Source organism: Oryzias melastigma, linkage group LG19, assembly GCF_002922805.2.
Source record: "Oryzias melastigma strain HK-1 linkage group LG19, ASM292280v2, whole genome shotgun sequence".
Lineage (NCBI taxonomy): Eukaryota > Metazoa > Chordata > Actinopteri > Beloniformes > Adrianichthyidae > Oryzias > Oryzias melastigma.
In genome coordinates this window covers 9,575,255-9,597,114 of record NC_050530.1, presented here as the reverse complement: position 1 = coordinate 9,597,114, position 21,860 = coordinate 9,575,255, and the positions used below count along the sequence as shown (strand labels likewise).

Genomic DNA, 21,860 nt, shown 5'->3' with positions numbered 1-21,860 from the left:
GAGAATTTTGAGTCCAGTGACTCTAAGTTCAGGTTCGAACTCTAAATTTGTTGAACCTGCTTCTTGAAACGGGCCCCTGAAGTCATCTTCTGTTTTTTCCAGTCATTTAATGAAAAAAAAATATGTACATGGAGATTTCGCTGTTTACAAGTGGATGTATCAGAATGGAGTGGAGTACATGTGTCAAAGTCAAGGCCCGGGGGCCGGGTCCAGCCCTCTGGGTAATTCTATCCGGCCCTATAGATCATTTTATCTAATTAGGGTATTTATTGCCCAATGTTATCTTGCTCTCATTTCTAACTCGTTTAATTTTGATAAAATGTATTTTTATGGAGAGTAAAATATTGAAAGTTATTTCAGGTTTAAGTTGATTTATTCTGGAATAATATTTCTGCCTGTTTTTATTCATAGTTATGTTTAAAAGTTACATGTTTTAAAGTTTTTACATTTTAGCTTTAGTGTTCAATAAATGTTAATCTTGTTTTGGATTTTGGCTGCCTGTGCGATTGAGTTTGACACCCCTAGGGAAGAGCCATTGACTGTGAAAAATGTTAAAATGTATAAATGTTCTTATATACAGTCAATGGGAAGAGCAAGGAGCTTGTGGATTGCCGTAGTAGCTTCTACGTCACACCTACGCGCTTTTTCCAATGCCATTTTTTACATTTACTCCTGATTCACAAGGATTTAAATAAACAAAAATAGATTAATTTTCTTCATATATGTCATCCATCGTGAGAAAAATACCACGAGAACATGCAAAAACACAAAAAACACTATTTTAATTTAAGTGGGTGTATGAGAACTTTTAAGCGCGTTTGGTACAGTTTGTCCCTCGGCATATACCGTAGCGGCTGTTTTTGTTTAGTGGTTTGTCATTTCTCCGAGTGTTTAGCAAACTGAAAGGCTTTTTTGTTGTAGTAGTTGTTTGTAAACATGTGAGATGTCTATGTTGCGTAGAGCTAAAACGTGGGAAATCTCTGAATCCGATGCTAGCGACGATGAATCAACAACAGATCTAGACGTTGATGCTCCCAGCAAACAAACACCAAAGATCGAACCAGAAGATGGTCAGGTTCCGAGTTCAGTCGACAAGTCCAAACCATCTTCTTCAGCTTTATCTCCCCCGAGACCTGGCGGCTCCGGTACACCAAGTCCAACCCGAAAACGCCGGACCAAGGAGGAGATCGAGGCGGACAGACGGAGAGCGGAGGAGAGGAAGGAAGCGAGGGAGAAACTGAGAGCCCATAGGAAGGAGGAGAGGAGGCAGGAGCTGAGCAGGAGGAGAGAAGCTGCGGAGAACCTCAAGAAACTCCGACCAGAGAACTGCATCAAAACCTTCACTATTTCCATTCATCCAGGTGCGTGCTGCGTTCAGGGACACTCGATCCATCAATTGAAACTGGTTTTCTTCCTTCAGCACGTTTATTTGAAGCTCCACAAACGTTTCCTGTGTTGTTTTTGCAGATCTTCTGCAGGATGAAGGCTGTGACTTCTTGCTGGAAACTCTGGTGTGTTTGGAGTGGAGGTTCAACATTGATGAGCAGCAGATCCCTCACAGCATCACATGGACCAGAGATGAGCTTCAGGTATACTTGATATTCAAAGTACCTGACATTTATTTATTTATTTATTTTACTCTCATTTGCTCGTTAATTACTATTTCCTGTCTTGACTTTTAGGAGGGGGGAGAAGGCCAGATCTCTGTAGAAGATCAAATTGTTCTCGTTCTGTCTGCAACTGACTTTATAGACATGGTGACGTCTGTGAAAAAGGTGATCAGGCTTTATATTCTGTTTAAAAAACACTTCCTGCAGCTTTTAATTGCAACGTCAAGTTGGCGTCTCCCCGTTCTTGCTGTGCTCCTTTTGCTCTGCAGATGCTGGACAATGTGGAGGAGACCGGAAAAGAGAGCATCCTTGTTCCTGTTTTGGAGAGTCTCAACCAGGATCCCAGGAAGGTGGTCACTCTGCTGGTGATAGATTCTGAGAGCAGGTCAGTGACTCCATGAATCGTCAATAACAGGAATATGATGGATTTATCTGTGATAAGCTCATTTTGCCAGTTAGATTAAAGATCGATTTCTACAATTCACAGTTTTCTTTTTTTCATTTGCTGTAATCTCAATTTTTAACAGCTTTCATGCACACTCTTGTAAATACTCATAAACATCTTTTAAGATTTGAAGTGTTTATAATGTAAATGAAGGGCAGAAAACTTGAGTATTTGATGCATAAATGTGTTAATTTGGGCAGCCTAGCAGTATTTATTTAAATACGGCCTTCTAATTTAATGAAAAAAGATCAAATTGTTTTAGTTTAAAGCTCTTTTTTGTGATCTTAAAATTGATTTGACTTATTTAGATAAATATATTTATCAACAGAGTTGCATTTTGAACTGGAAAGAAGTGTAATATAATATATTAGAAAATAATGTTTTTTGTAAAAAAAAATGTTGAAATATCAAATTCTGTTTTATATTTTAGTGTTTTTATGATTTTTTTAATTAACCTGTAAATGAATTAGCTTCAATTCTTTGTTATCTGCAGGACAATGACTTATAATGAACCGTTACTCTCAGAGGATCTACAATCTGAATCAAGGAGGGCAAATCTGGACATCGAGGAAGTATGTTTAATCTGGATAATTTATCAAATTAATTTCTCAATTTAACTTTTTCATATTTCTTAAGGTTTTGGTGTACCTCCAGCTCTATAAAAACATCTCTTTGGTCTTCCTGGATGACTGGAAGGACGTCACAGACCACGTGTGTGCCGTCACCAAGGCATTATCAAAACGCCCTTTCAAGTAAGCATCCCTCTTGGCTTTTTTCCTCCATGGTTTGGGTCGTTTTTACCCAGAAATCTCCTTGCAGACTCCTGACGGAGAGGGCGGAGCTTCCTTTTTGCGTGGACGGGTCGTGGGCCAGCGGCGCTCGGGTGGAGAGGGACGGCTCCGGGCTGATTCAGGTGTGGGGTAAGCAGATCCAGCAGCTGAACCGAGTCAGTCCTGCCGTGGCCTCCACTGTCACCAAATCCTTCCCGTCGCCTCGCCTCCTGCTGCAGGTAAATTCATCCGTCTGTGGAACGAAAACCACAATTTAAAGAGATCTAATTTAAAACTGGATTTAAGGCTTACCAGAACTTGGACTCAGAGGAGGAGAGGAAGAAGATGTTGGCCGGTCTGCTGGTGAAAAACGGAGGAAAAGAGCGACGCATTGGACCCGATATATCAGCCAGAGTCTATCGCTGCTTCACAGCCCAGAACCCTCAGCTGGTTCTGGACTAGACTAGTCGTATACAGCAGAACAACCAACCACGTTTTCTTTCTATGAAAGCACTATTAGCACAAACTTAAAAATGTAATTAAATATGAAAAGTATTAAAATATTTGCCATGCAAAAAAAAGTGGAACTTTCTGTTTGTGTGCATAAAAATGAGATTAAACTGGAGTTTTGTGGTGTTTAATGTTAAATAAGAAGGTTTATAATAGAGAGAATAAATGTAAATAGAAAAACATGTAACAGCACAACTGAAGCTGATATTTAGCAAAAAAACGTCTTAAAAAATACTCCAAAAAAGTCTGTTAACAGTATGAAAAAAAACAAAAACAGCTGCTTCTGTTCAGAGTCTATCCCTGAGAATACATAAGATAAAAGTGTTTTTGTATCCTTAGAGTCTAGTCTTCAACTCTCACACAAAGACAGTAAATGGCATATTTTAAAAAAAACACAAAAAATTAGATCGATTGGACACTTCTAGACGTGTAAAAGTTCATTTTTTGCTTGGAGCACAGACAGCAGAAGGAGGTGAGGATGATGATGGCAGTGGTAGAATATTGGCGGCTCTGAGGAAGGAACCGGTCATGTCCAGCGGCATCTCTTGCACTGATAGTCCTCGGGCTCCGAGCAGCAGCTGTCGTAGTCGCTGCTGGGGGGAGTCGGGGGGCAGCGGCAGGCGCCGCGCTCAGTCTGAGGTGCCATGTGACACGGGCACAGATACACGTCCGTTTCTGAAAGGGTTTCGGAGTAGGGGCCGGGCGAGGAGCAGGCACTCATTGTGGACGCGGGGCTGGAGGTGGAGCTCGGGACGGGGCTTGGCGGGAGGCTGCCCTCCTCCTCCTCCTGGGCGTCCTCCTGCGAGTGTGTCTCCCGCTCTGAGGTGCTGCTGGTGACGCTGAAGATCCAGAAAAGCTGTGTTTGGAGGAGGGTGCGCAGGCCGGGGGGCAGTTCTAGAGCACCGACTACGTCGGGGCAGCAGGGTAACATTCGGCGCAGGCGGGCGCAGCAGAGGTACTGCAGGGAGGTGGGAGTGTAGCAGGCACGGACCACCTTCATGCTGCTCTTAGCTGCTGTGGAGCACACCATGGGGTAGAACTTCTTATTCTGCAGGTTGGTAGCAGCAACACCTGCAGAGTATCAGAAAAATATTCTCAAAATATATAAAAATAAGCACGAAAATTAACAGATACGTTTTTACAAACACACCTATGAACTGTCGGTTGTGGTAAAAGCTCAAAGTGCCGTGCCACGTGTCCAAGTGCACTCCTATGATGGACCCCTGACCAAACCGAGGGGAGAATTTCACTTTGTCCCCTTTGTGTTGAAGCAGACCTTCATCCATACAAAAAAAAAGGTTATTTTGTTTGCTCAAAGTTTTAAACTACTCCTCATTCCAAAAACTTTCACCTGTGTAGGAGAGACCCCAGCTGTCTTCATCATGGCCCAGCAGGCTGCCAAAGCTGTACTTGAACTTATCCAGGTTCACCTCAGAAGTTCCGATCCCCACCATCTTCACCCACAAACAAATCAACAAATGTCTCAATCCTCGAGTCGGGAGGGATTTTAAACATTATTTAAAGACCCAGTCCAATAAAAAATGTGTTTTTGCAGCATTTTTTTAATAATGGAGGACACATATAAAGAAAAATATGCTCAAAATTGCATTTCTGGGTATTTCTTTATCCAAATTGTTGTGAATGCAAAAATACAGTTGGAAAAATATCCTTTTTGCACACAAGTTTACCGGCTTTTCTCCATTTCTGATGCACTGGTGTAGAACTAGATCCAAGCTGGTATCTGGTCTAAAACTGTACGACTAGATAGCTCCAATATTACTATTTGTTTCACTGGTAATGTTAGGTTGTGTAGGTGATGGGAAAGGGGGCGGGATTGCTCCGCGCTAACACAACTCGGAGACAAATTTCTAATGCATGCCTGCAGCTCTGCAAAAAATGGCATAATCATGATTAAAAGACACTTTAGTTTGATCGGAGTGGGCCTTTTAATATGTCTGGATCGTGCTAACCATATCTGTGCCGTAGACCGGAGACGTCATCTTCACTTCCCAGTAGTGCTGGCCTTCGGAAAGCTCCTTGTGGCCGCGGATGGCAGCGGTCCCACAGCTGTAGTCGGAGTGAAAGCTCACTTTTCTGCTGTCTCCGCTCAGGAAGGCTCCAGAGGACTTGTACTGCTCGTCCCAAACCCAATCCAAAACTGGAAAATATAAATCCCAAAAGATTAGATTATAGAAACAGCTATGGGATCAAAGGTCTAAGATGTGATCATAGTAAAAAAAAACTGTTCTTTCTTACCAAAACAAAAGAAATAAACACAAAACTGATCATAGAATTGCACAAAATACTCTTAAAATAGCATCAATCTCTGTTTGTAGTAATGCAGAACAGGACTTTTTATTTTAATTTTTTTACAAAAGCTCACAAATTTAGCCTGTTCTATGGTCTTCTCTACAGAAAGACAAAGTTTCTTCTATGATTTATCACATTAAATATGCCAAAGAAGTATTTTATTCATTGTGATGGCATTTTACAATGTCAACTATGATATGAAATTATTGGATTAATGAGATAAAATTGAATACAAATTGTTATTTATTTTGTTTTTTTTCTGTTCCATAAGGATAGAATACCTTAACATTATATTTTTTTTCTTTTTTTTTTCTTTACAAATAATATTTCTTTACACTTTAATAGGTCGGGAGATGCTAAATTTAAAACAATTCCAAATTTACATTAAAGTGTGAATTCTGTTGATAATATTAGGACTCAATAGTACTTTACTGATGTCTAGGGTTGGATTGATAAAAGATTAATCAATCCGAATTCATTTAAGCTTAATAGATCAATAGTGGATCCATAAAAGTAGAGATTGATTTAACGCATAAAGCTGAAGTCCACTAGCTTGATGCTAACGTATAATGGGATTTCCCATAGAACGGCTAATGCTAATGTGAACATGAAGCATACATTTTCCAAATTCTCTTAAGGAAATATTGTTTTACATTAACCATTTGTAGTCAAAAGCACAGTTTTTCCTGATAGTTTCTTCTTCTTCTGGAATACAGTGTAATGCTATAGCACGAATGCCACCTAGTGGCCAAACTGAAATGTCCTCCAGGAAAGGCATAACAATTGTATGATTTTAACAATCTCATTATAATTTCACTAATAAATGTTACAGTATGTGAACTGTATTAGATTAATATATTCAAAACAAACATATATAGATTATTAATCTATTTTTAGACAAATGTGTCTTAATGTGTTAACCGTGTAATTTCAAAATTGATTTAATTGAGTGGATAGAAAGAATTGAAAAAAAAAATGTAATAAATTCTGTAAATTATTAGCCAGTCCAACTCATGTTCATCATAAATCCTCCTTTTTTTGTTGGGTGTTCTGCTTACTGTGATCCTCGTCTTCACAGAGGTCTTCACTGCTAAGGCCAAACGCCAGATTGAGCTCTTCCTGTGGTTTGTAGGAGTAGAAATTCTCCCCCAGCAGTGGAGGAGTGCTGGGCAAAGCCACTACGTCTGAAGCAGTCTGCGATCCCGCCAAATAATCCACCTCTGACTCCAAGTCACTGATCTGCTTGGCACAAATACAAACAGAGTCTGGCGTTGGCGCCACGCTTCAGGATTTCACATAGTAGCAGTTGAATTCATATGAAAGTTCCTTAACAAGCGAATGACATATTTTGATTTTATTCCAAAAGTAAATATTTCTCATAATCTCCAGCACTACAGTCTCACCTCCGTCACCAGTTGCTGGTCCCATTCTTCTCTGTCGGACATCTTGACGTCTGTCATGACATCCGCGTCCTGCTGCGTCTCACTCCAGACCAAATGCTGGCCTCTGCTGTTCCTGCCCTTCCTCAGCATGGAAGCCCTGCAGACACCCACCTGATGACCAGCTGGCATGCAAGCAGGACGCCACATGTTCTTGTTATTTATGGCCCATGGGGTCAGTGTTAATCCCCTAGCTCGTATTCTCTTCATTTTTTGACTTTTGAACTGCAACATTTTGCTCAAAACAACATTTTTGGAAGAAAAAATGCACCACATTGTCCGCTTTTTCTTGAATGTTTCACAAACCCGCCAAAGCGCTCCAAGTAGGTCACTTTAACAATCTGTTTGCTGTTCACTTGAGTATGCTCACAAGTTCTCAGTCAATACGAGGCTGGAAAACTCCCCATGTGGAAATGCTCTTCGTCACCTACATACTGCTCCTCTCCTGTTACAATCTGACCCATATGTCTCAGTTGGCTGCATCAAGTTTTATTTACACGTGCAGGATATCTGAACCAAACCTCCTGTGGTGTCTCTGCTGCAGCAGCAGGTCAGCTTATTTTGATGACTCAGCTATAATGGGATTGTTTTTAAAATATTTCTCTAGGAACTATTTATTTTTTCAATCTCTCTCGTCAGTGATCTGTGCTACTTACAAGTAATCTCTTTTTTTTCTCCAGTAAAAACAAGATAACTATTGACTTATTGAATAAAACAGCTGACAAGCGTGTTTTCTATGTATTTTTTGCATATTTACCACCTCAGCAAAATCAAAAAGGAGACTTAAAAATATTCTAATCAAAAAATATAAGCAACAATAATCATATGATTCCCATAAGTTCTTTATATCAACTGAATTTTATAACTGGTACCCTTCAGTGTGAGCACAGCAGCTGGTGGCAGCAGCTCTGCAAGCAGGTGCAGAAGATAATTGCCATGAATTTAGGTTAGTTCGTCTAGAACAGGTACTCTTTTAATTGGGCCTTACCCTAAATACTGGAGCATCATCTGGAGGTCTGAGTCAGGACACTGTCTTAGTGAGTCCTGTGCTGCTGCTGCACATGACTTGAATTGAGTTCACTTCAGAGGCAGCAGTATGAACAGTCTTCAAAACACATAAATAATTATATCATTTACTGAGGATTGTTTCTAAGGCTGAATATAATTTTTGAATAAGATCTATTTCATTATTTATAATGAAACCCAACAATTACCAGTCAAACTGTTGCTTTAACATACTTCTCAACTACACTTCTGTATTTAGACTATATGATAAACAGTTAAATCAATGTTCTCACCTTGTAGTAGAGTATTCCAAAATGCGGTGTTGCAGTGTCACATGTGAGTTTCAGACTGCCTCTATATCCGTCGGTGTGACAGCTGCAGCATGCACCCTGTCCCACTTCGCATCAGAATTGAGGTAAACAGAACTTGGTCACGCCCTCTCTGAGTTTCTATTGGATACAACCCGCGCGGAGGCGGGACTCAAGGTCTTTATCTGGATGCCTTTACATATAACGGTACTTCGAGCGTAATTTTTGACACATAGCGTGAACTGTATTTTTTTAGGGGTTATATAAAGTTATTTTGAATTGTTCCTATTGAATTACCGTCCTTTTTAAAAAAGACAAAAAAGAAAATAAAAAAAGACACCAACTTCGAATTTTTATTTAAAAGAAATTGGACATAACTTATTTAAATATGCTATTATAAATATATTATCATGAAAATTAATCACAAGGATTATTTACTTAGAAATAATACACCCTACTGTCGAACTTTTTAATATCTTTATCACTGAGTTAAAAGGTACTACCGTGTGTGCAGCACTTGAAAGCACCATTTTATACACTGAAAGCCTATTGGTTGTTTTAGATGAAGGGTGGGGCTAAAACTCCTAATCTGTGTTTTGATTGGTGTTCGACGTCCACTTCGTTGTGTATCTTCCGGGTGCACGTTGTAGCCGCAATAAGTAGTGTTTTTCTTTTATTTTGACCATGGAAGACGGCAATGGTAGGTATAGACAACAAGTTAACGTAAAATATGTTGTTAATTTTTAGACAGTGTTGTTATAACAAGAGTTTTGTGTTTGTGTTGTGAGATAAATGCCAACCTAGCTTACTTTGTTAGCTCACGCTAACTGTGGCTACAGAAGTTTTATGATATCCGGAACTGACTAGCTAATAATCAATGTTTTTTGTATCCACATTTAAGAGATTTCTGAAAGACTCGTATGTCACTTGAGAACTTACTTATTATTTCGAATACTCTAGAACTAAAAATGTAGCCTTCGATATTCATCCAGCACCAGTTATTGACACATTTTGTTGTTTTCGTTTTATTCTGATTTTAATTGATCATTTTCCTTTTCATGTGAGATGGAAACCTGGCTCTGGTGAAGCACGTGGTGTTGGTACTGTCAGGAAAGGGGGGAGTGGGAAAGAGCACCATTACCACAGAGTTGGCTCTGGCCCTCAAACATGCAGGGAAGAAGGTGAGGAGCTGCGGGTAAAACAGCCTCAGCACCCATCTTCAAACATTTGTAAATCTCTGTGGTCCTCAGGTTGGCATCCTGGACGTTGACCTCTGTGGTCCCAGCATCCCTCGCATGCTGTGTGTGGACCGTCCGGACGTCCATCAGTGTGACTCTGGGTGGGTTCCCGTCTACACCGATGCCCAAAAGAGCCTGGCTCTGATGTCTATTGGTTTTCTAATGGAAGATCCGGATGAGGCAGTCGTATGGAGAGGACCAAAAAAATCTGGTAAAGCCATAAAACATGTCATGTTTTATTCCCAGGATCTTTGGTAGTTTTGTTCTTGAACTTTTTTTTATTTGTCTGGCAGCAATGATTGGTCAGTTTGTGTCAGATGTCGCGTGGGGGGAGCTAGATGTCCTCCTGGTGGACACGCCGCCAGGGACATCTGATGAGCATTTGGCTGTCGTGGAAAACCTCCGAAAACACAGAGTAGATGGAGCCATCTTGGTAACCACACCTCAGGTGGGAGATAGTCATAAACTTAAATTTACTAAGGTGAAGATTTAGGTTTAAAAAACATCAAATGATGCAACGAAGAAAGACAAATGACCAAATATATTTCCTTAAGTCATATGCAAAGGTGTTGTTCTGCAACTTCAACACTGACAGACGAGCTGGCATTAAGTATTCATGGTTTAGGAGAAAAGCTGTGAGCCATTTTACTGTGTTCAGCTCTGTATTGTGTCGTCTTCTACAGGCGGTGTCGACTGGGGATGTGAGACGAGAGATCACCTTTTGCAAGAAGACAGGTGTTCGGATCCTTGGCATTGTAGAAAACATGAGCGGCTTTATTTGTCCACATTGCTCTGTGAGTTAAGCTTTATATAAATGTTGTAAAGCAGTTATGACATGCAGCTTTAAATAAATATAGTCAAATTATGGTCATGTTTTTATTATTGCTTTGTTCAGAGTAAATGTTTTTTTTTGTAGGAATGCAGCAACATATTTTCAAAAGGTGGCGGTGAGGAGTTGGCCAAACTGACTGGATCAGTGTTTTTAGGTAAGTCAAATGAAATGCAATGCAGTTCAGTCTGTGGCCACAAGGTGTCACTATCACCCCACTTTTTTCCTGGTGACATTTCAGCTACTAGATTAATTTACCCAGTTTAGTTCCATCTAAGTGAAAGATGCAACCAACTGGACTTTGTTTATGTGCGACTCCTTTAAAAAAAAAAAAGCTGATCCAGATTCTGGAGTAGCATGTGTATTTAAGAAACAAGACATCAATAATTCTTAGTGTAATTAAGAGATTACTTTCTCAGTGGCTACTTACCTAATTTGAAAACTAATTTAGTAAGTACAGATCAAGTTTGTTTACCCTGCAACAAGGAGAAGCTTGCTTTACCAAATAGTAGACCTTTTCTTTAGTCAAACGTTAGTCCTAAAAAAATAGGTTTTTACTATCTAGTTATTGATATGGTTCATTTTCTTTGGCTGCAGTGATTTTTGTCCTCATTTCAGGCTCCGTGCCCTTGGATCCTCTCCTCAGCGCCAGCGTAGAAGAAGGCAAAGACTTTGCAGAGTCATTTCCTGACAGTGCCACATTCGGTTCCATCAGCAGTATTTCTCAAGTTCTGCTCAACAGTCTTGAAACTGAATGACACAGTCGAGCTTTAATTTAGTTTTTGTACATAACATGACTAAACATAAATCATTTTTCCATCTCTGATCGTGTCATCACTTGTTTTGTTTTGCCCAAAGCACAAGATTTGTTTGGCGTTATCAGTGCTGCATTCGCAGTTCCTGCGGTTTTAAGACTTCTTCTGCCGCTCGCCAGAAGATAAACGCAGTAAAACTAGAGGAACCTTTGACTAATGGTTCTGGAATATACAGTCAGATGGCCCACATAAAAAGAGAACAGTAAAATCAGGCTGTACTGAAAACAATATATTGCCTAGAAGCCAAACTAAGTTGGAATCTTGTTTAATTGGAGATGTTCACAATGACACTAGATAACTTCAACCAGTACTTGTACAGGGTTGACCGGCTCGTCAGTAAAATGCTAAACCAGCAGTTTCATTTCCAGGATTCAAATCCAACTGCCTTAAATACAAAACGAACAAAAAAAATCACTCTACTTACAAGAAAACCAATGCTTGGGTTTTCTTAGTCATACATCCACATGTAGACATTACTTTTGAATCATGGGTAAATTTTCTGCAAACTCATCCCAGCAGCAACAAAACCTTCAACACCATGCAGGACTTTGATACAACTACAGCTGAATGTGGACAAAATGAAAAGATGGAGAGATGAGATGTGGAAATTACACTTGTGAGACCCAACGTGGGCACACACACCTTTAATGCAAACAGGTACTACAGGTAAACACACTGGTCTGGAAATGTTTGCGTAATGATTAGAGTACAGCTACACACAAAACTCTCACTCCACCAGCAACATACTAAAGGCAATCTTAATCGAACCAAAAAAATTACATCCGGAGGGATTCCAACAACTTTTCACAATTACCCACAGTGCATTAAATCTATATGGATATGTATATATTTATATATGTATATATCATGGACAATTTGTTTTCATTTAATAGTTCAATGAACATATTTATAAATAAAAACAGTGGAAAAAAAAAATTGTCCATACACAATTTTCTTTACAAACAGATTCTCAAGACTTATTCAGAAATTACATCAACTCCCAAGTTGATAGAGGAGGAAAAGTGCGGCCCTGTGGTCAGCTCTTACAGACCCGAGGCTCAGCCGCCTCGTTTGGCCTCAAAGCCCAAAATAAGTGGAGGGAAAAATTATTATACAGTTTTTTTTAATACCACGCACACACACATACAAGACGAACAAATCACTACATTGCGCATTTACAAGTTGACTATCAAATTGGGATGACTGTACACATCGTTATGATAAGACCATTGGATGTTTTTTTTTTTTTAAACCCCAGATTCACTTCTTTTATCTTGTGTGGCAATTTTTTTCTTTTTTCCCCCCAGCAGCAACTTAAATGGGTGATTTTTGTCGAGGAGACGTCGAGCGTTTACTTCGTGGAGAGAATAAGAGCGACGATGAGCCCGTAGAGACCCAGGACCTCAGCAAAAATCAAGATGAGGATCATGCCCACAAAGAGCCTGGGCTGTTGGGCTGTGCCCCTCACACCTGCGTCTCCCACAATGCCGATCGCAAAGCCTGCCGCCAGCCCGCTGAGGCCCACACTCAGCCCCGCTCCGAGGTGCAGGAAACTCCTACACATAGATGCACGTTAGTCAGCACAATTAGGTCATATTTCACACGACAGATCCTGCTTAATTTTGTTCATGATTCCACAAATGTACTGGTGAAAACTGCAACAAAACTGAAAGTTTGTCAAACCACAGACAGGAAGTAAATCTAAGGGGTTTGGCAACACTGGGAGGTTTTTCATTCAGTCAAGTGGTTTTATTTTAACTATTAGAAGTAAGTTGACTAAAACTAACTTACTTATAAAGGCTGATGTTCTCAGCAACGTTGTTGGCAATCAGCACTGCTACTACCAAGCCATAGATGGCTATGATACCCGCCATGACCACTGGGATGATTGACTTCATGATGAGCTCCGGCCTCATCACGGACATCGCAGCGATGCCTGTGCCGCTCTTTGCTGTGCCATAGGCTGCTCCCAAGGCTGAAAGGAAACAGAAATTAAGATTATTCTCTAACTGAAGGCGACGTGACAGCTGGAACATTGAAGAAGAATAAAGCAGAAGTGAAATGAAAAATGGGGCAAGAATTTCAACAGCTTTTTTTTACTGCAGCGAAAGAAAGAAAAAACCCAAATACCGCATCTGGGTAATTTCTCGGTTTCAAAAGCAAACCAATGAAACTGATGTAGTTATATAAAAACCTAGAAACCTAAAGACAAAACAACCCAAAATTGGTTTCAGTTAAATAAAAAAATAGGAAGCCGCTAGCATTTCACCCTGAGGCAGTATGGGTACAGTGTTATCTGCACGCTATAATAACGTCCAGCCAGCATCACTGCAACACAAAAAAAAGCTTCCTCAGCAAGCCAAGATCCGTCAACTATGACGCACAAGAGAAGGAAGGCTCAGTGCTGCTTACTCCAACGGGGGAAAAATAAGCCTAAAAAAATCTAAACTACTAAAAGCTTGTATGCCAGTTTGATGAGGATTTGCAGATTAGGTCATATTTTAATACAAACATGGCCAGTTAAAACATGATGTGTAATGAGGCAGATTAGAGCTTGTTTGACAAGATTATTTGTCAAGAATTTTTCAAAACACAGCAAAAAGAGCAATACCCATTAATTATTCTCAAACTTGATTATTTAACCACTAAAAAATATATATAACCTTCACACTTAACCAATCTAAATATTAAATAAAAACAAAAGAGGAGAATTTATCTTTTTGTGGCTTCTTCTGATCTCCGTTGACAGATGAAAATGTTCCCAACAAGATGCTTCCTTGGAACTATACAGCCAACATACTGATGATGATTAAATGTGAACAGAGATCATCAGGAGGGAGGCAGCCTTGTTCATACAGCCGGAGGTGCCCTGTATTACATTTGCTTGCTTTTCTGTTTTCACGTCAGCAGGAGACGGTTCTGGTAAAAACAGAACCAGCTTAGCAACAGTTCAGATTAAAATCACTCCTGCTGGTATGAAAATTTGTGCAATTTTTAGAAAATTGTTGGCAAAAAAAAAATAAGCATGACACAATGTGGTTGGCAGACAGACTTTGTGGTTAAGAACAATCAAAGGTCCCCTGATGAGTGGTAAACCAGGAAACATCGATAACCTTTAATATTTTAAGCTCAGTCCTAGTGTTTAAATAATTAATCTTTCCAGGTCATGTTTAATACGGTGCCTAACGCACTAACCTGCTCTCATCTCTGAATAAACAGAACTACATGAATCCATATCATTAAAATTGATGTATGGGAGGGAGGTGTCTGCAGGTGTGGAGGCAGAAGCTCTGGGGTTTAATCCTAATCCTCTCATCTTAGGTGAACAGCTTTTAGCATTTTTCCTCTGCAGAAGCTGGAATATGGGATACCCTGTGACGTCTTGGGATGTCACAGTAGGAGGTGCTTAATGATCTTGCATGCGATAATCTCACAAGACACAAAAGGTTCAACATGAATACATAATGTGCAGATAAGGGTTTGTTGGACTTTCCTTTTAAAAGCTGCACACTGGGCAATGAGGTAAAGACAAACTATTAGATTGTGCACTTCCACTGGAAACGTATTCTAAATCGTCACCATGTGTAGACCCTATGATTTAAGAAAAAAAAGCAATGTTTTAAATATATATAAAAAAGGAAGAATTAATATGAGGCATAATTTTTTTAGAGAGAATGCTATTCTTAAGCTACATTCACACTACCTTCTTGCATCGCTAAGCACGTTTCTGACCGTTTTTGGACTACGAACAAAATGAGCAGTCAATGAACATCAGTTGGAAGTTAAGCCAGGTTGAACTTTGACCAATCAGGGACTAGGGTTTGGTAGTGACGCATGGATGGCGACCCTTTCATTCATGGAAGTACCAACTGTTTGAAGATCGATCGTGAAGGAGAATTTAATGGCCAGATGAAATTTTATGACATCAAGTCGTTCATATATTTGAGTAGAGCTGTGAAAGAAAAAGTCTGGTGCTAGGTTTCCACAAATTTGACATTTTGCACCTCGCCCTTTTCCAAATGTTGGTGGCAGACACGCACTAGTGAACAGTAGAAAAAGAGGAAGCCGCTCCTCGCTTGACCAGTGTGAACAGACTAAATCCGGTACAAACTAGGGCTCCCACGACTCGTTGTCGACTAATTGACTATTAAAATAGTCGACAATATTATAGTCGATTAGTCGTTACTTTATATTATGACCAAAGTTGTGAGCGTCCAGCACCATAAAATGTCCTTTTTATATGTGAAAAATAGTTCCTTTTTTCAGATGCTGACCACATTTGATTTAATCTTGTTTTAATACATCAAGCTAAAGAAGGAAAGAGTGTACGATTCATTAAAGGTTTAATAAACTATCATCTTCAGTTTTAGGTGGTTTAAGGCTTATGATGGTTAAAATGTTTGTTTTACATCCACTTTGTGCATCATCCGATTAGTCGACCAATCGGAAAAAATAATCTGTGGCACAATAGGTCTCAAGTATGCAATATTAATTCACTTCTTTAAAGAAAAATACATCAGTAAACAGGCTAAGATACAACAAGAAAGAATCACATGACTCCAGTCTAAGCAACTTCTGCACTATGGATATAAAACTCCAACAAAGTACTCATTTTCTTTATTTTAAAGTAATACACACACTAGAATTAACTCACAAAATCTACTGAATACTCCAAAAAATAAAGGACTTTAGTAGTAGTCTCATTATACTCTAGTACTGGCAATATATACTGGCAGTTTATTCCACCACTCACCGTCACATCTCCTTTCAACTAAGATCTGAATTTCATTAAATACTCCAACTGTCACTTTACTAGATTAAAGCTAGGAAAACAGGAACCACACAGATGCCACAATTTCCCATTACCACACATAAAAATGTAAATTACTGAAAGTGTTCTGTAAACTGTTAACTTATTGAACTTCTTTAAACATGTCAGCTCATACTTCTTTTTTTTAAAGATGAAGTGTATTTAAACGAATCATCGTCTTAAAAAGCATAGGTTTTCTGTTTATAAGTGAACCAGTCATGTCACATGTCTTACAATGAATCAAATCAATGTAAACTGTGATTTCAAACATGAGCAGCGACTAACAGATTGTGAAATCCATTAATATTATAAAATATAAAGTTCCTGCAACAAGTAGCACCATTAAATAATGCATATTCATACGAAAAGGAGATCAAACCTATATTGCTGTGGAAGCTAAAAGGCCAACTCAAGTCACTAGTCTCATGTGAACATCATGTGACCTCGTGTCATACCTCTGAGCAATGAGGAAGTCAACCAGCTGAACCTAGTTACTAAAGGCAATTAATGTTTTAAAGAGGTGCGTTTTTCCACAAGCCATTTTGCGTTAAAATAAATGCCTTTACATATGAATTTATAAGTAAAAATACAAATTATGGTTGGACTACTTTGGCTTCAGAATCAATACACTTGGTCGATCGCTGCTTTTGAACATTAGTTCAAGCTACACCTTACAACAAACTTAAAACGATTACAATCTTAAGATGGCAACCATATTTTAATTCAAACTTTCGATTATCAAATTTTAATTTAAAACTAAGTGTTGTTTTAAAGACATTTTAAGATTTGTTTCCTCCGATTTAAATGCACGTATTTGAACGCGGCTAGCATTTAAGCTAACTTGTGTAGTCGTCATCAGCTGGTTAACTAGCTTTGACAAGTCTTGTCCTCTGTGCTTCCTATATACACACTTCCTCCTAAAATTTAGTTAAACAAAATTAGCAGGTCAATACAAATACAATATATGTATATTTTGTTGGTAAAACTAAATAAAAAGGCAGCATTAGAAAAGGACTGCAACGTTAGCTAAGCTAACAAATTAGCTACAACTGCGCCCTAGAGAGAACCAAGGTTGACAATATCATTAAATGACTTCTTAAGATATATATAATTAAGCATGAGCATAACCATTTTACAAAAAATCGCTTTTAATAAGGAATTGTAGTATTTACCGCTGAACACCATCGCCGCAGAGGCACCCATCACTGCGAAGAACGGCGAGTATTCTGGGCTTTGGCTCGACATCCTGTCTAACACGCTAACTCACAGCAAAAAAATAAACTAAAAGTACAAAATAATCGGTTTTCGTGAGTTTAAAAAAATCGCACTTAATGGAGTCAATTGAAGGCCACAGACGTGTTAAGCAAAAGCGGGTAAAACCGAAACCGTGCGGCCACCTATCTAACCGTGTGGAGGGGGACAGTCACGACTCTTCTGATAAATACCCGGCGCAGCAACACAAAATGGCGAGGCGGAAAGTATCACCTGACCGGTCGTTCGGACAAAACCACTTCGTTTTGTAGTGAGGGCGACGAGGCGGAACAGCGATTATAAAAACAGTTAAAAATTACAAAAATGCTTATGTGTTCTACAAATTACATGAATGAATTTATTTTTAATGTACACATATTGTATCGTATTTCAATAATTTTAAAAAGGCAACCCCTTTAAACATTTCTAGGTTAGTAGACACCCCCGTCAAAAGCAAATTTGGTATACTCGACTGCAGGCTTTCCCTTTGATATCTACGTATTCACCTTTCAAAGGAAGAACAATTTAGTGGATGTACTATGATAGACAGAGTAAATCTAGGGATTGATTTTACAAATGAAGGCATCAAATAATAAAAATAATAAAATTTTAATTTAGAAATTTCTGTAAAAAACATGTTACAGCTAAAAATATTAAAGTCAATACCACACCTCATAAAATACATTGTGTTTTAGGGAATATAATAATAAAATCCACTTATATATACATAATTTTGCTGTGTCACTCCACATCTAAATGAATAGAGAAGCAATGCAATGATGTCCTTTCCCTCCTTCTTTGATGACCCCTTCTTCCTTCTGCATTGCCAGGTCATTTCAACGCCACACATCCCCTCCCCCTGAATCACGGAAAAGCCCCAATCCTCGTGATGCACGTCTCCAGATGCATCATAAGCACCCTTCCTTCCAGACTCATTGGCTAACATTTTTCTGTCAGCCCGAGGCCTCGTTTTGCAGCTAGGAGCGTGCATCCAGCAACAGGGATGCACTGATAAAGAGGTCACAGAGAATCAGATGTTTTGTTTTCTCTTGTGACTGATTGAATACTATTGATTAAGGTTTCTAATACATGTAATCTACTCTACCCAGAATGCATTTCCCTGTTGCTTACACACTGCATTTGTCAGCTCTTTGTAACGTGATCGCTTATGTTCCCACGCAGTTGTTTCCTGTTTGTTTTGGGTGATTCCTCTTATCCCAGACTGGCATTAAGGAGTGGGCTGTAAGGATGTACCCTCCCTATTTTTCCACAGCCTGCACTACTTGTTCAGTTTGTATGTGCCGTCAGAGTAAGCTGCATTTTTGTTGAATCCTAAACACGCTAAGCTTCTCTCAGATTTGTTATTTTTCCTAATTTGATGAACATTTTTTTTTTTTTTTTACAGATGCAACAAAGCTTAGAAAAAGGGTGATTCATCAGTTGTAAACACATGGCATCGTGGGGCGGGGTGGTCACAGAAAGACCCATCTCAGTGTAGTCTTAAACACTTAAGCATCTTACTCCTCGAGCCAGGAAAGCAAGGTTTTCAGGAGATGTGCCAGACCAACACCCAAAGGAGGAGCTAAAAATAGACGTGCATGTGCGATTAGCCGAGTGTGAATCCTGAATGAACGGTCTTGGAAAGACAGAGTCGGAGCCTCTTAATGTAAAGAGGGAATTACGATAGCCCTTTTACTATTTGATGCCACGCATTAGGCTGAGACACACCCATCATAAATGAATAATACATTTCTATAGACGATGATGTACTGAGAGATTTTTTTTTTTTTTTGCAGGTGCATTTAATAAAACGTCTGATGCACAGATCAATTTTAATTCAGACTGAAGTTAAGCCTCCGTGATGTGAGTTCGACAGCAGATATTTCTGTTGTAGACGAATGACTCACTACGATGAAATGTTTTCCAGACATGTTCATCGTCAACTTCCACAAAAGCATCCAAACAAAAATAGAAAATATGCCCCAAGAAGGACATAGGAGTCATTCTAGTCGTGTACTTTTAGTGGTTTAAAGCAAAAGATTAATGGAATTTTTCCTGTTATAAAACAGTTCTGAGAGTTAATCAAAGGAACTTTGACTTTTCCATTCTACTCAAAATAAATAAAGCACTGCGCTTCTAAGGTTAATGGATAATAATAGCAAACACGATTTAAAAGACCTTTTGTGATTTTTATCTCCAATGCAAAACCACGATTTGTTCCGGTGTGAAAAGACGGTCTTGCATTTGCAGAGTTAAGCATTTTGCAACAACTCTGTAAAGTTAGACACGAGTTCAGGAGTATGTATAGTCAGGTGACTGAAAGGCATTTAGAGCACTTATGTGACAATCTACAACATACCAAAGCAGCCACTCTAGCAGGAGGGATTCTGCAAGAATAAAAACATTAACTTAAAAAAAACCCCACTCCACTGAAAGCTTATGCTGTTTTATATCATGTGCATTTTCTGCAATAAACATTTTACATCCATACAAACATACATGTAATTTTACTAATACTTTGCAGGCCCACTTTGAACTATTCTCTGCATACTTGGAAAAATAACAAAACACAAGATAATTAGAACTTTTTTTTCATTTGCAACACATTCTTCTCCTTTACTTTGAATTTGTGTTACCCAACCCAAAATACAACACCATACAAGTGAAATCATTGAAGAATAATAAAAAAAAAAGACATGATTTTATGTGCATAACAGCCAAAAGCTACTACAGATATTCACAAACATTTACTCCATTTGTTCATTAGTCACATCTTCTCAACAATACTTGTAGTAAATGAAAATGTGGGGAAAATACGTCTAAAAATGTCTGCCTGACCCAACTTTACAACACCACCACAAAGACTGGGGAAATTCGAATCAATATTTTCTCACCGATTTTGGCAGGTTGAGATGAACCAGACTACTTTATAACCATAAACACTCCCAATTTACCTTCATAAGTACACCATTTTACAAAAATAAACAAGAAATAACCTTTTTTTTTAAATACACCAACACGTGGATAAACTTTATGTATAAATAGAAAATAATCAAAAATGTTATTTCCGTCTGGTTTGCGTATCAACTTGCATATCGACTTCAAACTTAAGATGCTTAAAACTCACATTACGTCAAATTTGATCAATGAGTGGTATAATCAGCTTTATTGGGCATCCATGGCGTCCTGGAAGCCCCAGACTTCGAGAAGTGAAACCTGGAAGCTCTCTGAACAGAGGGGCGGGTTGTCAAAGGTGGTGCACCTGCCCGTGCGGCCGTGGTTCAGCTCCGAGTCGATGTACAGAGCGTTGCCGTCACCTCCACCTGATCAAACAGGAAGTTACAGAATTTTAAAATAAAAGGTTTATATTTAGCAAAGGCTTAAACATGGCAAAAGGATTTAAAGAATTCTTTATCAGTTTTTAAATCCAAAACAAGCTATTCTTTAATGTAAATATGGGTCTAGAGCAGCTTTCAATTTACTTCCTTTAAGTTTTTTTAATTTCATTCTGAACACGAGTACTGTCGAAATTTGTTAGTAAAGTGGACCAATTTATTTATAGTTATTTGCATGTCTTTAAAAAGAGGAACTGAAAAATGTGACACTCCTGTGTTACTTCTTCTAAATCTAACGTACAATTGAATAATTACCCTCTAGAAACTTTTAGGGAGTGAGAAAAAAAAAAATGGTAGTTAAACTTAATCATTTGATCTTCACAAACCTGGAAAGAATCATTATTCTAGCCCTGACCTGGAAGATTTTATTCACTCATTTTCATCTTCTCCCGTCCACTCCCACAATCCACTCACCCACTATGATGGAGTCGAAGTTTCCCGCCATGAACATGGACGTATTCTTGGAGTTGAGGTTGAAGTGGCGAGCAGAGAGAAACGGGGAAAGTTCTCCGGCCGGTTTGTCTGGCTGCTGTAAGCTGTTTTCTGCCTTTTGGCCCTCGGAGGAGGCGGCGTCCTCCTGACCCTCGGTCTTTATGGTGGAAGCTAACTCGGGGTGGCGGATGACCACCCACTCGTAGCGTTCCATCTCCGGCTTCAGCTGAAGGAGGGAAGAGATGGAAAGGAATTTGTTTGGATTCATTTTGCTAGTTTTATTCTGAAACAGCCAACAGTTGTGCATACACACAGAAAAGTGCATTTATTATTCAGATATTGTTTTACTATTTTTAGCTCAAGCACCATTAAAATAGAGACTCCACAAAAGCCACTGTGTGCTGTTTTTGTAGAACATAACCTCAGTGTTTGGTGGATTGTGACCCACTCAACAGATTTTTAAAGGAATCATGTCAGTAATAGAACAAAAAGGGAACTGAGGACCCCTGGTGGCCATAATAGGTACAGCTCTAAATAAAATCAGTTCAAAATTAGTCTAAAACAACATAAATGACCAACTTTGGAGTGTTACAATAAAAAGAAACTTACTCTGAAGACAAAGCACTCCCCTGTGCCAAAGAAACTCAATTTATTGCCTCCTCGCTTTCGTTCCTCCCAATCAGAGGACAGAAA

At 39.0% G+C, this 21,860-nt stretch overlaps 5 protein-coding genes across 6 annotated transcripts in view; 2 read left to right on the top strand and 3 right to left on the bottom strand.

The window, feature by feature from the left end:
• Positions 1-823: 823 nt before the first annotated feature.
• Positions 824-3,450, top strand: LOC112154017 (probable crossover junction endonuclease EME2). The gene is made up of 8 exons (XM_024284557.1): positions 824-1,361; positions 1,468-1,589; positions 1,683-1,775; positions 1,880-1,995; positions 2,549-2,627; positions 2,692-2,807; positions 2,875-3,064; positions 3,132-3,450. Exons 1-8 carry the CDS (start codon positions 944-946, stop codon positions 3,285-3,287), a joined length of 1,290 nt encoding a protein of 429 aa, XP_024140325.1. The 5' UTR covers positions 824-943; the 3' UTR covers positions 3,288-3,450.
• On the bottom strand, positions 3,447-8,996 carry LOC112154016 (SPRY domain-containing SOCS box protein 3). 2 transcript variants are annotated; one of them, XM_024284556.2, is made up of 7 exons: positions 8,383-8,996; positions 7,049-7,184; positions 6,704-6,884; positions 5,306-5,493; positions 4,687-4,789; positions 4,486-4,611; positions 3,447-4,406 (listed from the first exon to the last, which is right to left on the bottom strand). In XM_024284556.2, exons 2-7 carry the CDS (start codon positions 7,175-7,177, stop codon positions 3,862-3,864), a joined length of 1,272 nt encoding a protein of 423 aa, XP_024140324.1. In that variant the 5' UTR covers positions 7,178-7,184; positions 8,383-8,996; the 3' UTR covers positions 3,447-3,861. The 2 variants fall into 2 exon arrangements, with proteins under 2 accessions (XP_024140324.1, XP_024140323.1); XM_024284555.2 differs by having other exon boundaries at positions 7,049-7,209; positions 8,383-8,994.
• nubp2 (nucleotide binding protein 2 (MinD homolog, E. coli)) lies at positions 8,960-11,290 on the top strand. Its single transcript, XM_024284558.2, has 7 exons — positions 8,960-9,097; positions 9,463-9,578; positions 9,648-9,846; positions 9,929-10,083; positions 10,319-10,429; positions 10,552-10,621; positions 11,083-11,290. Exons 1-7 carry the CDS (start codon positions 9,082-9,084, stop codon positions 11,220-11,222), a joined length of 807 nt encoding a protein of 268 aa, XP_024140326.1. The 5' UTR covers positions 8,960-9,081; the 3' UTR covers positions 11,223-11,290.
• A 589-nt stretch (positions 11,291-11,879) lies between these two features.
• Positions 11,880-17,574, bottom strand: atp6v0cb (ATPase H+ transporting V0 subunit cb). The gene is made up of 3 exons (XM_024284559.2): positions 17,262-17,574; positions 13,071-13,254; positions 11,880-12,835 (listed from the first exon to the last, which is right to left on the bottom strand). Exons 1-3 carry the CDS (start codon positions 17,332-17,334, stop codon positions 12,631-12,633), a joined length of 462 nt encoding a protein of 153 aa, XP_024140327.1. The 5' UTR covers positions 17,335-17,574; the 3' UTR covers positions 11,880-12,630.
• Positions 17,575-19,770: 2,196 nt separating this feature from the next.
• tbc1d24 (TBC1 domain family, member 24) overlaps positions 19,771-21,860 on the bottom strand; it is a 7,594-nt gene continuing 5,504 nt past the window's right edge. Inside the window, exons 5-7 of the mRNA XM_024285528.2 lie at positions 21,777-21,860; positions 21,150-21,393; positions 19,771-20,663 (exon numbers count right to left, since the gene is read on the bottom strand). The exon at positions 21,777-21,860 is cut by the window's right edge and continues 11 nt beyond it. Of these exons, the coding sequence (XP_024141296.1) occupies positions 20,506-20,663; positions 21,150-21,393; positions 21,777-21,860 (486 nt within the window). The 3' untranslated portion in view covers positions 19,771-20,505. The remainder of the gene's footprint in view (positions 20,664-21,149; positions 21,394-21,776) is intronic.

Bases quoted from the DNA above. Each gene is read 5' to 3' on its own strand.
- LOC112154017 (XM_024284557.1), top strand. From the start codon at position 944: ATGTCTATGTTGCGTAGAGCTAAAACGTGGGAAATCTCTGAATCCGAT. The intron at 2,628-2,691 runs GTATGTTTAATC...ATATTTCTTAAG, and splicing joins CAAATCTGGACATCGAGGAA to GTTTTGGTGTACCTCCAGCT. The intron at 3,065-3,131 runs GTAAATTCATCC...ACTGGATTTAAG, and splicing joins CGCCTCGCCTCCTGCTGCAG to GCTTACCAGAACTTGGACTC.
- atp6v0cb (XM_024284559.2), bottom strand. From the start codon at position 17,334: ATGTCGAGCCAAAGCCCAGAATACTCGCCGTTCTTCGCAGTGATGGGT. The intron at 13,255-17,261 runs GTAAATACTACA...GTTTCCTTTCAG, and splicing joins TGCGGCGATGGTGTTCAGCG to CCTTGGGAGCAGCCTATGGC. The intron at 12,836-13,070 runs GTAAGTTAGTTT...ATCTATGTGTAG, and splicing joins GAGAACATCAGCCTTTATAA to GAGTTTCCTGCACCTCGGAG.
- LOC112154016 (XM_024284556.2), bottom strand. From the start codon at position 7,177: ATGCTGAGGAAGGGCAGGAACAGCAGAGGCCAGCATTTGGTCTGGAGT. The intron at 6,885-7,048 runs GTGAGACTGTAG...TGTGCCAAGCAG, and splicing joins ACCAGCAACTGGTGACGGAG to ATCAGTGACTTGGAGTCAGA. The intron at 5,494-6,703 runs GTAAGCAGAACA...TATATTTTCCAG, and splicing joins CTGTGAAGACGAGGATCACA to TTTTGGATTGGGTTTGGGAC.
- nubp2 (XM_024284558.2), top strand. The intron at 10,084-10,318 runs GTGGGAGATAGT...CGTCTTCTACAG, and splicing joins TCTTGGTAACCACACCTCAG to GCGGTGTCGACTGGGGATGT. The intron at 10,430-10,551 runs GTGAGTTAAGCT...TTTTTTTTGTAG, and splicing joins TTATTTGTCCACATTGCTCT to GAATGCAGCAACATATTTTC.